Source organism: Phlebotomus argentipes, unplaced genomic scaffold, assembly GCF_947086385.1.
Source record: "Phlebotomus argentipes unplaced genomic scaffold, Phlebotomus argentipes genome assembly scaffold_4, whole genome shotgun sequence".
Taxonomy (NCBI): domain Eukaryota; kingdom Metazoa; phylum Arthropoda; class Insecta; order Diptera; family Psychodidae; genus Phlebotomus; species Phlebotomus argentipes.
Window position 1 is genome coordinate 11,458,691 of NW_026776174.1, and position 12,133 is coordinate 11,470,823.

Genomic DNA, 12,133 nt, shown 5'->3' on the forward strand with positions numbered 1-12,133 from the left:
TATGCAAATAATGCGCATATAGAAGCGAACATCCCGGAAAATCAAAGTTTATCTTTTATTGTAGTTTCATCCAACACAACTATATGAGTTATGATAATCGTTTGTGCAGATTTGTGACTGTTGTGACAATCTTTAACCAATCGGAAGCACAAAAATGGCTTTGAACATTAAATTTTTTAGTTAAAAATAGACGAATCACTGTGATTTTGTTAATCATTTTCAAGAAAATTCATTAGGCAAAAGTGTTGCTTTCTATCATTTAATATCTCGTTAAGAAAGCAATGTAGTGATGAAAGTTATTTGGAATATATAACACCTATTTAAAGCATTCCAAGTCTATCATTAACTGGTTTAACTACTATTTCTCAGATTAACGACTCCAAATGGAAGTGGTTTGGAAGGAAATCAATTTCAATCTGTAGCCAAAATGTGAAATTAGTCAAAAATGATGTTTTCCCATGAAATTAGAGTGTTTTTACTATTCAGAACGCTCAAAATGTCCTCCAAAATTTAAATATTGTGATTCTGCTTTGAAAAGCACTACAATTTTTCATTTTCATTATTGTTTTCAATAGTGCATTCTGAAAACAGAGCAATAAATTCATTTTATTTGATAATTATAGAAAAATATTTGATGCATTGCAAATACACACATGGCAAAAATGACGCCGTCAATGTGATTTTATGGGATATTCGCGGAATTTATTCTCCAAAACATCAACAATATTTTTACAAACATTCCCGTTATTGTATAAAATATTACGAGTTGAGTAAAAGTGTGTCAATGTGCTGCAAAAGGGTGAAAGAGGATTACAGAGAAGTTAATTGGTGAAAAAAATCAATTACAATAAAACCGCTCTTCTTAGCGTGCTGGCAAATTGAGTTGGCGAGCAGCAAAATCTCAGCAGGAAAAAAAGAAAGAAATACGCGCCGAGCAGGTGCAAAATCGAGTTGGAGAGTAAATTAATTCCTTTTGTCTCACCTGACTTTGATGGCACTTCTTTTTCGAACTGGCTTTAGCCGCAGCAAGAGAGTCCGCAATTTGAGATTAAATTTATTATATCGCAAACTCTCGATGCGGTGCAAAAAGGCGGACGAATTCAATAAACACACATAAGAGAGGTTCGAAGAGTTATGCAAAAGCTCGCGCGCGTCTAGGAAGTTTGTGCTTTCGCTTTACAACTGTTCGCGAGCGCCTCATATTTTATTCCGCTGATATATAATGCCCAATTAATTTGAGAAATATTCCACCTGCTCCCGTTCTTGTTGCCGAGAGAGTCTTCCTGTTCACTTTTTGCTGCACGTGTCCTCAATCATCCGTGGCAGGAATTCAGTGAACTTCCGACTTTGCGCTCAGTAAGCGCTGCTCATCCTTTAATCATATCGGCCGGAAAATTCTCCACGGAAGCGTAAAGATCACAAAGTGAGCGGAGATGAGACTTAATTGGCCAACCATTTAGACAGATATTTAGCACGTCCTCTTCACCCGTCATTTCTAGGGATTTTTTATGGGTCTTCATGTGAAATTGAGCGTGAAACCAGATGGAACTCAATAAAAATCGATTCACTGTGATACAGAGCGATTCACTGCGGATGCTTGGCAATATATTTGGGAGAAGGTGCGCGTCTGCTTGGGATTTCCCATTTATCACTATACCTTCAGTCTAATCTTCCCTCCGCCACATGATATTAAATGCAAATTTACATTGTGCGCTAAACATTCCGAAAACATCTCTCGCCGCCCAACTTTAAGGAAAGTTCCATGAAATTTCAAAACTTCCCTTCCGAGTCGATATGGCGAATTTATTGAAACTCAAACAAAAGGCATTTAAAAAGCACCGAAATATAATCACTTTATTCATCTTTTCCATACAAAGTCTGCCGCTCTCTTCGCTCAAATTGTGCATTTTGTTTGAAAACTTTTCTCACCAAATAAATTTTCAACTTCATTTCATTCGCAAATAGCTTCTGTGGCCAGCAATTTCAACAATGATATTAAAATCAACTGAGCTCTTCCAACATTGTGCACATATTTTAAGTCAACACAGTTCTGTATGCATGCGATAATGAGATATAAAATTTCGAGCTCTCCTATTAATTTGGCTCAATTATATTTTGCAAACATTCACTGATTGCCATCTGAAATTTATGCACAGCGTCTGTCTTTTTTTCCCATCAACTCATTCTCTGAAATCCTCGCTGAACTCAGCCCGAAATGCGTCGACTGGGATTTAATTGAAATACTTTGAATACTTCCACACTGGGCTCGATTCAAACATAATCTGAAACCCTTCATACGAATCCGAGTGATTTACAACGTGCCATCAAATGTGACAGACTTTCAGAATCTTCCCCATGTGCCAATAATATATTCACTCTCTTGGAAATTCAGTGGTTGTTTTCCATTAATTCTCACATGCTTACCAGAACAGGTACACGGAATCTCTTTTCCTCACTTCCGAGGGTTAACTCGAGAGGTCTGCTGATGTAAAACATATAAAATTACATCAGAAATTTGCCTATACATAATTTAACACATTATAAGTTTCATGCACAGAACTTTTCACATATAAAAGTTATGCGAAAGTTTGAGTGAACTTTTCATAGGGTTATTAGTGTTATTTAATATCTCAGAATTTTCCTCAAACTACCGAAATTTCTCTTCATTTTTCATGTCTCTTATCCAGGGAGAGAAAGTTGTGCTGAAACGGAGGAAATCCTCATAGAACGTGTAATGAATAAAGTATTGAAACTTGAGTTTTAACAACTGGCAAATTGTTAAGCAATTTCAACAAAGAGTTCACTGAGAAAGAAGGTAAAGAAATGATATTTTAGTCATGCTCATGATTTAATATTTATCCAGCAATTCTGTTTTGAAGATGCTCATGAAGAATTCAAAGAATTTCTTCCACTTTTGAGCAATAAAAGGGTTGAGAAACTTAGTTAAGACTTCTGTACTGAACGTCTGCGTATTGCCAATTAAACTATTCAAAACAATAAGAATGATTCTTAACAATTAAACCTGAGCAATTGGAGAAAGACAATTGTCGTAAGAACACTCAAAATGGTAGCTGCTGGCGAAGCTGGTCTGAGATCATCCTTCGTGGGCGTCTTTCAAGAGGACTCTGGGCTGTAGATAAAGAGAACAATTCCTACCAGAATCTGAACAAATACTGTGTCAATTGAAAAAAACTACAGACAATTTTTACCAGATATAATGAAAGGAATCACGAGTCTCGCAATGGACTCAAGTGTATTCACACTTTCCGCAAGTATTTTGTCCCATAAAACACTCAGGCAATTGAATTTGCCTCATTAGCTGTGCTTGTTATGCGATGAAAAGTGCGTGTTTCAAATTAATTTGGCCGCAAGAAAATGCACAGAGTGAAAGAAAGAAGAGAAAAAAGCCTCTAGAGAACAATCACTAAGCCAAAAATTTAGCATGAATATAAAAGGAGAGATTGTGTAACATCAAATTGATAATAATTACAGGAGGGAGGAAATGTTGAGTGTCTACACCACACTTTAATACCGGAACCACTTTACATTTACTTTTAATTCGAACCGAAATTAAATTCAAGTGAATTTCGGTCTTTGCCTCGCCATCACGATTGTCCCGAAGGGGAAAAGCCGGAAAGCTCTCGCCCTCACCCAATTTTCACGCCTCCGTTGATGATTCTGCGTGTCGTTCTGTGCCAGACATAATCGTAATTTTCGCTGGATTAAATTAAAATAAGGAACTCTCCTTCGCGAGGTGATGATTGTGATAAGTTAAATTCTTTTTTTTCTGCTCACTCATCGCCTCAAACTCCCCTTTTTGGCGAAGCGTCTGGGAAAATGTGTTAGCGCGCGTTTCTCTTTGGCGTTGGCAATTAATTTGCTAAAGACCACCTTAATTATTCATAAGCATGCAAAATTGCATCTCTGTGTAACATCAGTGCTGGGAAACACAATTTGTCTCTGAAATTGGCGCTTACCCCACAATATTGTGTCATTTTTACCTTTCACACGCCAAAAAGTCTCTCTCGCCATTCGCAGAATTTAATTGTGCGACCGTTGTGTTCGAAAATTGCCGCACTTGTGGTATTTTCAGCGGCGCTAGCGTCGTTCAGAGGAAAAAATGCCCCTGAAGGAGCTGTCATTGGAGTGTCAGTGAGGAAAATATTTCTTACCTGTGCAGCGCACTGCAAAATATCCTCATTTTTCCCCAATTTCCTCCCATTTATTTCACTTCTCTTCAGTGCACAGTGCTAGATTGCCAAGTGAAGTTTCTGATTTGTGTGCTTCCTGCGGAAATTAAGGGTGTTCAATGTGTGAAAGGTGAAAAAATATTTCCGAGAATTTCGCGAGCGGAGATGAAAAAGTGCGACTGAACGTAAGACATGCGTTGAATTCCGAGCGCGAGGCGCGCAAATTGAATTGATTGATAAATCCGCAGTTGTGTTTGTGACCGCCTGGAGTTTTGTTTACAACTTTTTTCCACCACAACGCGAGAACCCCATCAAATTTGCACGGCTCCCGTGTATCAATTAGTGGCAATTTATGCGCCTTTTGTGCTCATGAGTGTCATTGAAGATCCTCGAGCGAAGAGTGACACAATGAGAGATTAATCGAGTTTCCCCAGCAACTTTGTGATACATCTTCTAATTGGATTTCCCGCCAAGGATGCCATCGCCGTCAACCACAGCATCACCCATGGAGGACTTTCCAGGTAAATGAAATTCAATTTCGCCGCACAAGGGCTGTTGAAGCTCAGACTTTCGCGTTGTATTTGGCGTGTAATAAATCAACATTAGCTGTCGGCTCAGCGGGGATTTATTGTTTGGCTGAAAAATATTTGAAGAATTCCGAAAGACAAATATTTGCCAACGATGCTCGACTGTGATTAGATAAATTCGCACCACATCACATTCCCAATGCACACACAGTCAATTGTCATGCTGTGGAATCAGTATCAGTTTCTCGTTCGATCATCGCGCGTTATGCAATCGATCGCCTCTCGGCCGCAATTAACACAAAAGTAATTCATTGAGCCGCCCACGGCGGCTAGGAAAATAGTGGCGTCTGTTGTACGCGACATGAGTGCGGTTTCTTCATCGCCTGCCCACCTTTTTCCTGCGACGCGGGCAAAAAAATGATCTCCATTCTGTGTCAGGGCTCAGCATTATTTATTCACTCACGAATCTCACCTGGCCGAATGTTGGGCGCATGGAATCGAGAAGCGGATGTTGCACTTGTGTTTGCAAATAAAAGGCTTTTATTGGGATGAAAGGAGCCAATTTAGCCCAGCAATGTTGTGCTGAACAATTAAACAACAATTAAACTGAAGATATTTGATAGGAAAGCGAGATTGTTAAGAGCGTGAACTAATTTTTGAATTGGAAAATATCATAAATAAATTGAGAAATATGCTGAAAAGAAGAGATTTTAGGTGTGCCGAATAGTATTTGGAATGAATTTCAATTTATCCTAATAATAAACAGAATTGAATCTTTTCAAACAAAAGTACAATTTTTGGAGAATTTCTTTACTTTTATTCATATATAAATCTGACTTAATTTGATAAAAAATTCTTCATTTTTACCAATCAAATTTCACTGCAATAATTTTAAAGTTTCAAAATTATGTTCCTGTTGTGATAAGAAAATGGCATTTGGATAACAAGCTCAACTTTGCCAGAAAAAAGTTTAAGCGCATGGAATAATAATGAAACTCCGTGAAAAACTGGTAATGTAAATCTGAGTCTTTGGCGTCTCATAAGCGCAACATATTCAAATTATGAGGAGTTATGCAAATGCTGGAGTGAATGATAAAAAGAACTATCGGCGCACGTGAATGACAGCGTGAAAGTTATCTCGTATTTATTTGACCAGCGCTGAGATTTTGCCGTGTGATAAGCGGCCAGTTTAAATCGATTGATTACTTAATGACGGAACTATTTAGTCCACTTTGGCGTTATTTTATCCGCTGAATGTGAAAATGAGTCATTCTGGGAGAATGAACAATTGAGAGATTGTTGTGAATATTGATCTGAATGTTTTGTCTAGCGTTGCATAACGCCGCTGCTCGTCCGCAAATTGACACAGCGAGAATGTCGTCTTCCGGGTGAAATGGGTTTAATTGCGAAAAATGGGGATTTCTCCCGGCGGGGGAAATGGCAATAAGATGTGGGCAGGAAATTGATAACATCTACAATTTCCCTCTCTATCTCATGCTCTCTGCAGAATATCACAGTGTCCGGCAAACGGATAGCATGTCCAATTTAAGCGATATGTCCGGCAACACGACAACACAGCAGAGCAATCGCCCACGGATGGACGTGGCGTGCGTTATAGACACACATCAATCTGAGAATCTGCAGCATCGGAAGTCTGCGCTGGAGGAAATTAAGCAAGCGTGCTCGCTGGTGAATGCAAATTTGCAGTATATTCAGGTTTGTGACCTCGTGATTGTCTCTCAAGTGGGGGGAGCAGATTTGTGATGATTTGTGGCGCGCTTTCCTTGTAGTTTGAGAAGCTGGACTTTGGCGAGATTAACGTGTTGGACACGTTCTACAATGCTGATGTCGCTGTTGTGGATTTGAGCATTCAAATACAGCAGAGTGCGCTGTCTTATCACTTGGGCGTCCGCGAGAGTTTCGGCATGAAGGAGAATATTCTCATGTACAATGACACACAGACGGAGTCCACGCTGCGACTGAAGGTGATGAGAAAACTAATAACTGTGCTTAACACGTTATCACCTGTAATTGTAGCTTTAAAGTAATTAATAACTGCTATTTGTGTAGTTTAGCTTCAATTCTCTCTCTCTCGCGCAGACTTTCAATAATTAAGCAATCGTGTAATTGCTGTGCATGTTAAAGTTTTCACCCTAAGTAATTGAGTTGTGTTGTCTTCGCCCGGAATAGATTTCCTGCGGAACGTACACCTTCTTGTCGTACAAGCTTCTGGAGGGTGAGGCAGGTAATTCACCCGGGTCGTGTATTGTGACGAACCCAACGAGCGGCAAATTCACGGAAGACGCCCAGGATCCGAAGCAGTCGCTGGTGCAGAGGGTGAAGAAGCTGCTGCAGGATGTGGAGATACAGTCGAAGGCGCACATGAGGGAGAAATTCCTCACGGACCTGCGGGTGGCGCGCGAGCAGTATGCTGGGAATGGTGAGGAGATGGCGAAGGTGCTGCACAACATGCGGAAGCGCCTGGACGACCCGAATGTGGTGTCTGGCGAGGTGGTGCACAGCTACATGTGCTCGCTGCGGGACATTCAGGACTACGATGCGATGGTGCAGCTGGTGAACGACCTGAAGACGGTGCCCAACAAGCAGAAGTACATCACCACGGGGAATATGAGCTGTCTGTATGCCTTTGCGCTGAACCGGCGCAACAAGGAGGGCGACCGCGAGAAGGCGCTGAAGACGTGCGTGAAGGCGCTGGAGAAGAAAGAGAACCACTTCCCGGACATGCTGTGCCTCTGTGGACGGATATACAAGGACAAGTTCGTGGAGTCCAGTCACACGGACATCGACAGCCTACGGAATGCCATCAAGTGGTACAGGAGGAGCTTCGAGGTGCAGCCGAACGAGTACGCGGGCATCAATCTGGCCACGCTGCTTGTGATCGATGGCAAGGACTTCTCCAACACAGAAGAACTGCAGCACGTCGGCGTGGTGCTCAACAATTTGATTGGGAAGAAGGGCAGTCTGCCCTCGCTCACAGAGTACTGGGACGTGGCGACGTTCTTCGAGATTTCCGTGCTGGCCGAGGACTATGCCAAGGCAATCCAGGCAGCTGAGTGCATGTTCAAGCTGAAGCCGCCCAATTGGTACTTGAAGTCCACCATTGGCAATATTGCGCTCATTGATCGCTTCCGCAAGAAGTCCGAGGACTGCGACTCGAGTCTGGAGCAGCAAATCTTCCAGTTCTGGATGGAGTTCTTCATTGAGGCGACAAATATGGAGCCGAACGAGAACATTCGCTTCCCAATACTCATCCTCGAGCCGCAGAAGATCTACATGCCGAGCTACTTGATTGTCAACATGGGCGCGGAGGAGAAATCGCTGCAAATCATCAATATCTGCTTGGCACACTCGAAGGGCACTTGCAAGAAGGTGCACGACTTCCTCTTCACCGCCAATCAGATCAAATCCGTCAGCTTGTACAAGAGAGACGAGCGCTGTGCGTATTTGTACGTGCACCACAACTCAGATGACTTCCAGATTTACTTCCCGTCCGTGCCGAGTCGACAGCGCTTCTATGACATGGTGCTGGAAATGACGGTGGATCAGGAGGTGTTTGTCGATCTGTCATTGGACACCAATCAGATCAAGGTGAGTTAGTGTTGAATTACTGGTGAAAGTCCTAAAAAATTGAAAAATGTCGTGCTGAAAAGGACAGATTTCTAGTTAGTCAACTGTTATCAAGAGTCTTTTCCTGATTTTCTTTTTTTGTCAACCATCAAATGGAATTCTTGAATTACTTTATCAAATGTACAATCAATTTACATTAGAAGAACAGCGGAAATGTATTTTTTAACCACTTTTTCATTGCCAAAACATTGTTAGTTCTTTGAATCTATAATTCAATGATAAGAATAATGGAAAACTGTTTCACGCTTTTATATACAATTCTAGAGTTGCTCTGAATACTAATTTTTGTCACTCTCTTCTTCTCTGCAGTACGAATACGACTTGGATGATCAGAACAGGAGGATTCAGCTGGGAAAGGGCACTTATGGCGTGGTTTATGCGGCGCGCGACCTCAATACTCAAGTTCGTATTGCCATCAAAGAGGTGCCTGAGAAATTCTCACACGACGTCCAGCCTCTGCACGAGGAGATCAAGCTCCACAGTCAGCTGAGGCATCGGAACATCGTGCAGTATTTGGGCTCGGTGTCTGAGGACAACTTCTTCAAGATATTCATGGAGCAGGTGCCCGGCGGCTCACTCTCGGCGCTGCTGCGCTCCAAGTGGGGTCCGCTCAAGGACAACGAGTCCACCATTGCGTTCTACTCGAAGCAAATCCTCGAGGGACTGAAGTATCTGCACGACCAGAAGATCGTGCACCGTGATATTAAGGGCGACAATGTGCTGGTGAACACGTACAGCGGCGTGGTGAAGATATCCGACTTTGGCACGTCGAAGCGCCTGGCGGGAATCAATCCCGTGACGGAGACGTTCACGGGGACGCTGCAGTACATGGCGCCGGAGGTGATTGACCAGGGCGTGCGTGGCTACGGACCGGCGGCTGATGTGTGGTCATTTGGGTGCACAACAGTCGAGATGGCGACGGGAAAGCCGCCGTTCATCGAGCTGGGATCGGCGCAGGCGGCGATGTTCAAGGTGGGTTTCTACAAGAAACACCCCGAAATACCCGAAGAACTCTCGTCCATGGCGAAGAAATTCATCCTGCGATGCTTCGAAGTGGATGTGTTGAAGCGAGCAACAGCGGCTCAACTTCTGGAGGACCTTTTCCTCTCCGAGTGAGTTCAAATACACTCTAGAAGAGTGATTGTGTTATCAATCAGTGCCTCTTCTTGCAGCAAACATCGCAAGTCTGTTCGTGCGCCGGCAACTAATGTCATTGAGCTCTCGAGGAGCGTTTCAGTTCCAGCTGAGCGTCTGATTTCAAAGAGTGTCTCACCGAATAGCAGTCAATCTTGCGCTACGCCTACAACACCTGAACTAGAGTAAGTGTTTAAAAGAGTTTCTTCAACTGGCAGAAGCTCTCTATGCCAAAGAATGCACCTTGAGAGATGTTTTTTCGTGTCTTTTGCTTTCAATTAACACAATATAAAACACATCTCATTTGGCCTACACACGCTCGCGACGAGTCCCTCGCCAAGGCTGTGTTTCTATCTCTTCTCGTTACTTGTATAAATATGGTGTATATTTGTATATTCAGTAGCTGTTTGTCATCGACAAAAACATCACCGTCGAAGACTCCACATCACAATCACTTGGCTCCTATTCAAATTTCACTGGCGACAACCAGTTTAAGGTAACAGAAAAACATTGAGAAACCATCAATCTTCTTAAGAAAGAAAAAAAAAATGTGTACAGAGAGAAACAATTCGGCATTTTATTCTCCTTTTAAAGTTACTAACAAAACTCAGTGTCTGTTCAAATTCTCCATTGCCTTTTGATGTGCAACAAAATAATATAATAATGCATCTGACGATGAATGTCATGTGAAATTAATTCGCAATATTTCTCTGGATATTTACTTTCAGTAGCATCTCAAGTCCAACAATTGAACTCGAAACTGAATCAGACTCAAGTTCTTTCAGCTCAACCAGGCGATCTTCCGGTGGACTCTTATCTCCTGAGGTGAGGGAGAAAATGTAAATGAAATGGAATTTAAGGCTGATGAAAGATTGCGTTTGATTGTAGGTTGAATTGTCCGGCTCGAGCACGAAGAGTGTCTCTGGAGAGACGAGTGAAAGCGATGGTTTCTACATGCTGAAGAAGGATTCGCAGCGAAGAACGACTCTGTCCAAGGTGTTGAGCAATGACGAGGAGAAGATATGCGATGTGTGGATGAACAAGCTTGTGAAAGAGCATCAAGTTGAAATTGTGATTAATAAGGTGTTTAAAGCGCTGTGAAGACATCAGAAACACAATTCTAATGCACTTTTTTTCATTACAGTCTCACCTGGAACTGATGATCAGAGCCTTGAGATCATATATCATTGAGCAAAACAGGGAATTCTTGGAGAATGCCATCAGTCAGTTGAAGAAGAACCTCGACTTTGACTCAACTGCCATCGATCATCTGCATTTGGCTCTGTATTCATTTCAAGTGAGTGGTAAAGTTGCTTTTCGTGTGAATTTTACTGAAATTCCTCTCAAATTGCAGGACGCAGTCATCAGCGTGCTGCGATCGCACAGCATTAAGCCTCACTGGATGTTCGCTCTGGACAATCTCGTGAAGAGTGCCGTGCAGGCGGGAATTACAGTGCTGTCGCCGGAATTGGGCGCCAATTTGGCTGGTCAGATTGACACGGGCGACGATGACGATGGCGAAGACATGTCAACGTCCGGCGCCAGCACTGTGAACTCCACGAAGATGAAGTCTTCCAAGATGTCGCAGGAGAAGAAGTACATCTCAGACGAGTACAGTCAGCTCAAGGCGGAGAATGTGCGCCTCATGCAGGAGCTCATTGAATCTCAGAGGACATATCAGACCTTCCTCAAGGGCGCCGTTGAGGAGCACCACGTGAATCTGGAGGTGATGCGGAACTTCCTCACGCAAGTCAGCACGACGGCGAACGTGATGGAGAGGAGCATTTCGCAGGGCTACTCGAGTGACTTGAGCGAGAATGGGCGCCAAGCGAAGCTAAGCGCTGATGACGATGTGGACGGCAGGAGACTCACTCTGGGCAGGAATTGCTCACACGGCAAGAGTGACTTCGGCCGATCGATCAGTATGACGTCCAGTCGACGGATAAATTTCGCTCCTTCGCCTGTGGATGTCGTGAAGATGGACAGCAAACTCAATGAGTGGCTGCTGAAGTACAGCATTGACACACAAGCGAGAAATGTGATTCACGCAGAGGAGTTCTCGTACGAGGACTTTGTCTATGGCCTGCAGAAGGATGATCTTCGACGCATAGGATTGAGGTGAGTGGCAAAAAAGCACTAATTTGTCCTCTTGTGCTGATTTTTTGGGCTGTCTTGCAGAATTGGAACGGAAGTGAGGATTTGGAATGCGCTGAAGAATCACAGAGCGACGCATCAGAGTGTCTCAGAAGAGGCGACAAATCGCACCGAAAGCTCAAATGCAGATGGATTGTTGGTGGCGAAATCCAGCTCAAATTCAAACTGCAACAGTTTTGACTCCAACAGCACGTCTTCGGAGAACGTCGATTACGATTCTTGCAATGGTTTCGACGAGAAGAATGATTTTTAAGTGTCCAGTTTATTATACAATCTTCCCTCCCCTTAACTTGCCACCCTTTTTTGCCCTCCCCCAAAACGCCTCTAACCCAGTGCCATTTATATATTATTTTGTGTACATTTATACTCAATTGTATAACAAATACTTTACCAGCTACAGAAGGATTTCTCTTGAATAGCCTGAATAGCACAAAATGTAACGAATATGTGATGATGAAGCAGACAGTGTGAACCTGATCG

At 42.8% G+C, this 12,133-nt stretch overlaps 1 protein-coding gene across 5 annotated transcripts; it reads left to right on the plus strand.

Moving 5' to 3' along the window:
* Positions 1-4,175: 4,175 nt before the first annotated feature.
* LOC132257402 (mitogen-activated protein kinase kinase kinase 15) lies at positions 4,176-11,906 on the plus strand. Of its 5 annotated transcripts, XM_059754283.1 has the most exons (13): positions 4,176-4,375; positions 4,439-4,711; positions 6,225-6,433; positions 6,508-6,702; positions 6,908-8,326; positions 8,675-9,477; positions 9,538-9,684; positions 9,900-9,995; positions 10,228-10,324; positions 10,388-10,582; positions 10,644-10,796; positions 10,854-11,617; positions 11,678-11,906. In XM_059754283.1, the coding sequence occupies exons 2-13, from the start codon at positions 4,666-4,668 to the stop codon at positions 11,904-11,906; spliced, it is 4,353 nt and encodes a 1,450-aa protein (XP_059610266.1). In that variant the 5' UTR covers positions 4,176-4,375; positions 4,439-4,665. The 5 variants fall into 5 exon arrangements, with proteins under 5 accessions (XP_059610266.1, XP_059610265.1, XP_059610267.1 ...); XM_059754282.1 differs by having other exon boundaries at positions 4,176-4,711; XM_059754284.1 differs by having other exon boundaries at positions 4,176-4,711; positions 10,231-10,324.
* The last annotated feature ends 227 nt before the right edge of the window (positions 11,907-12,133 follow it).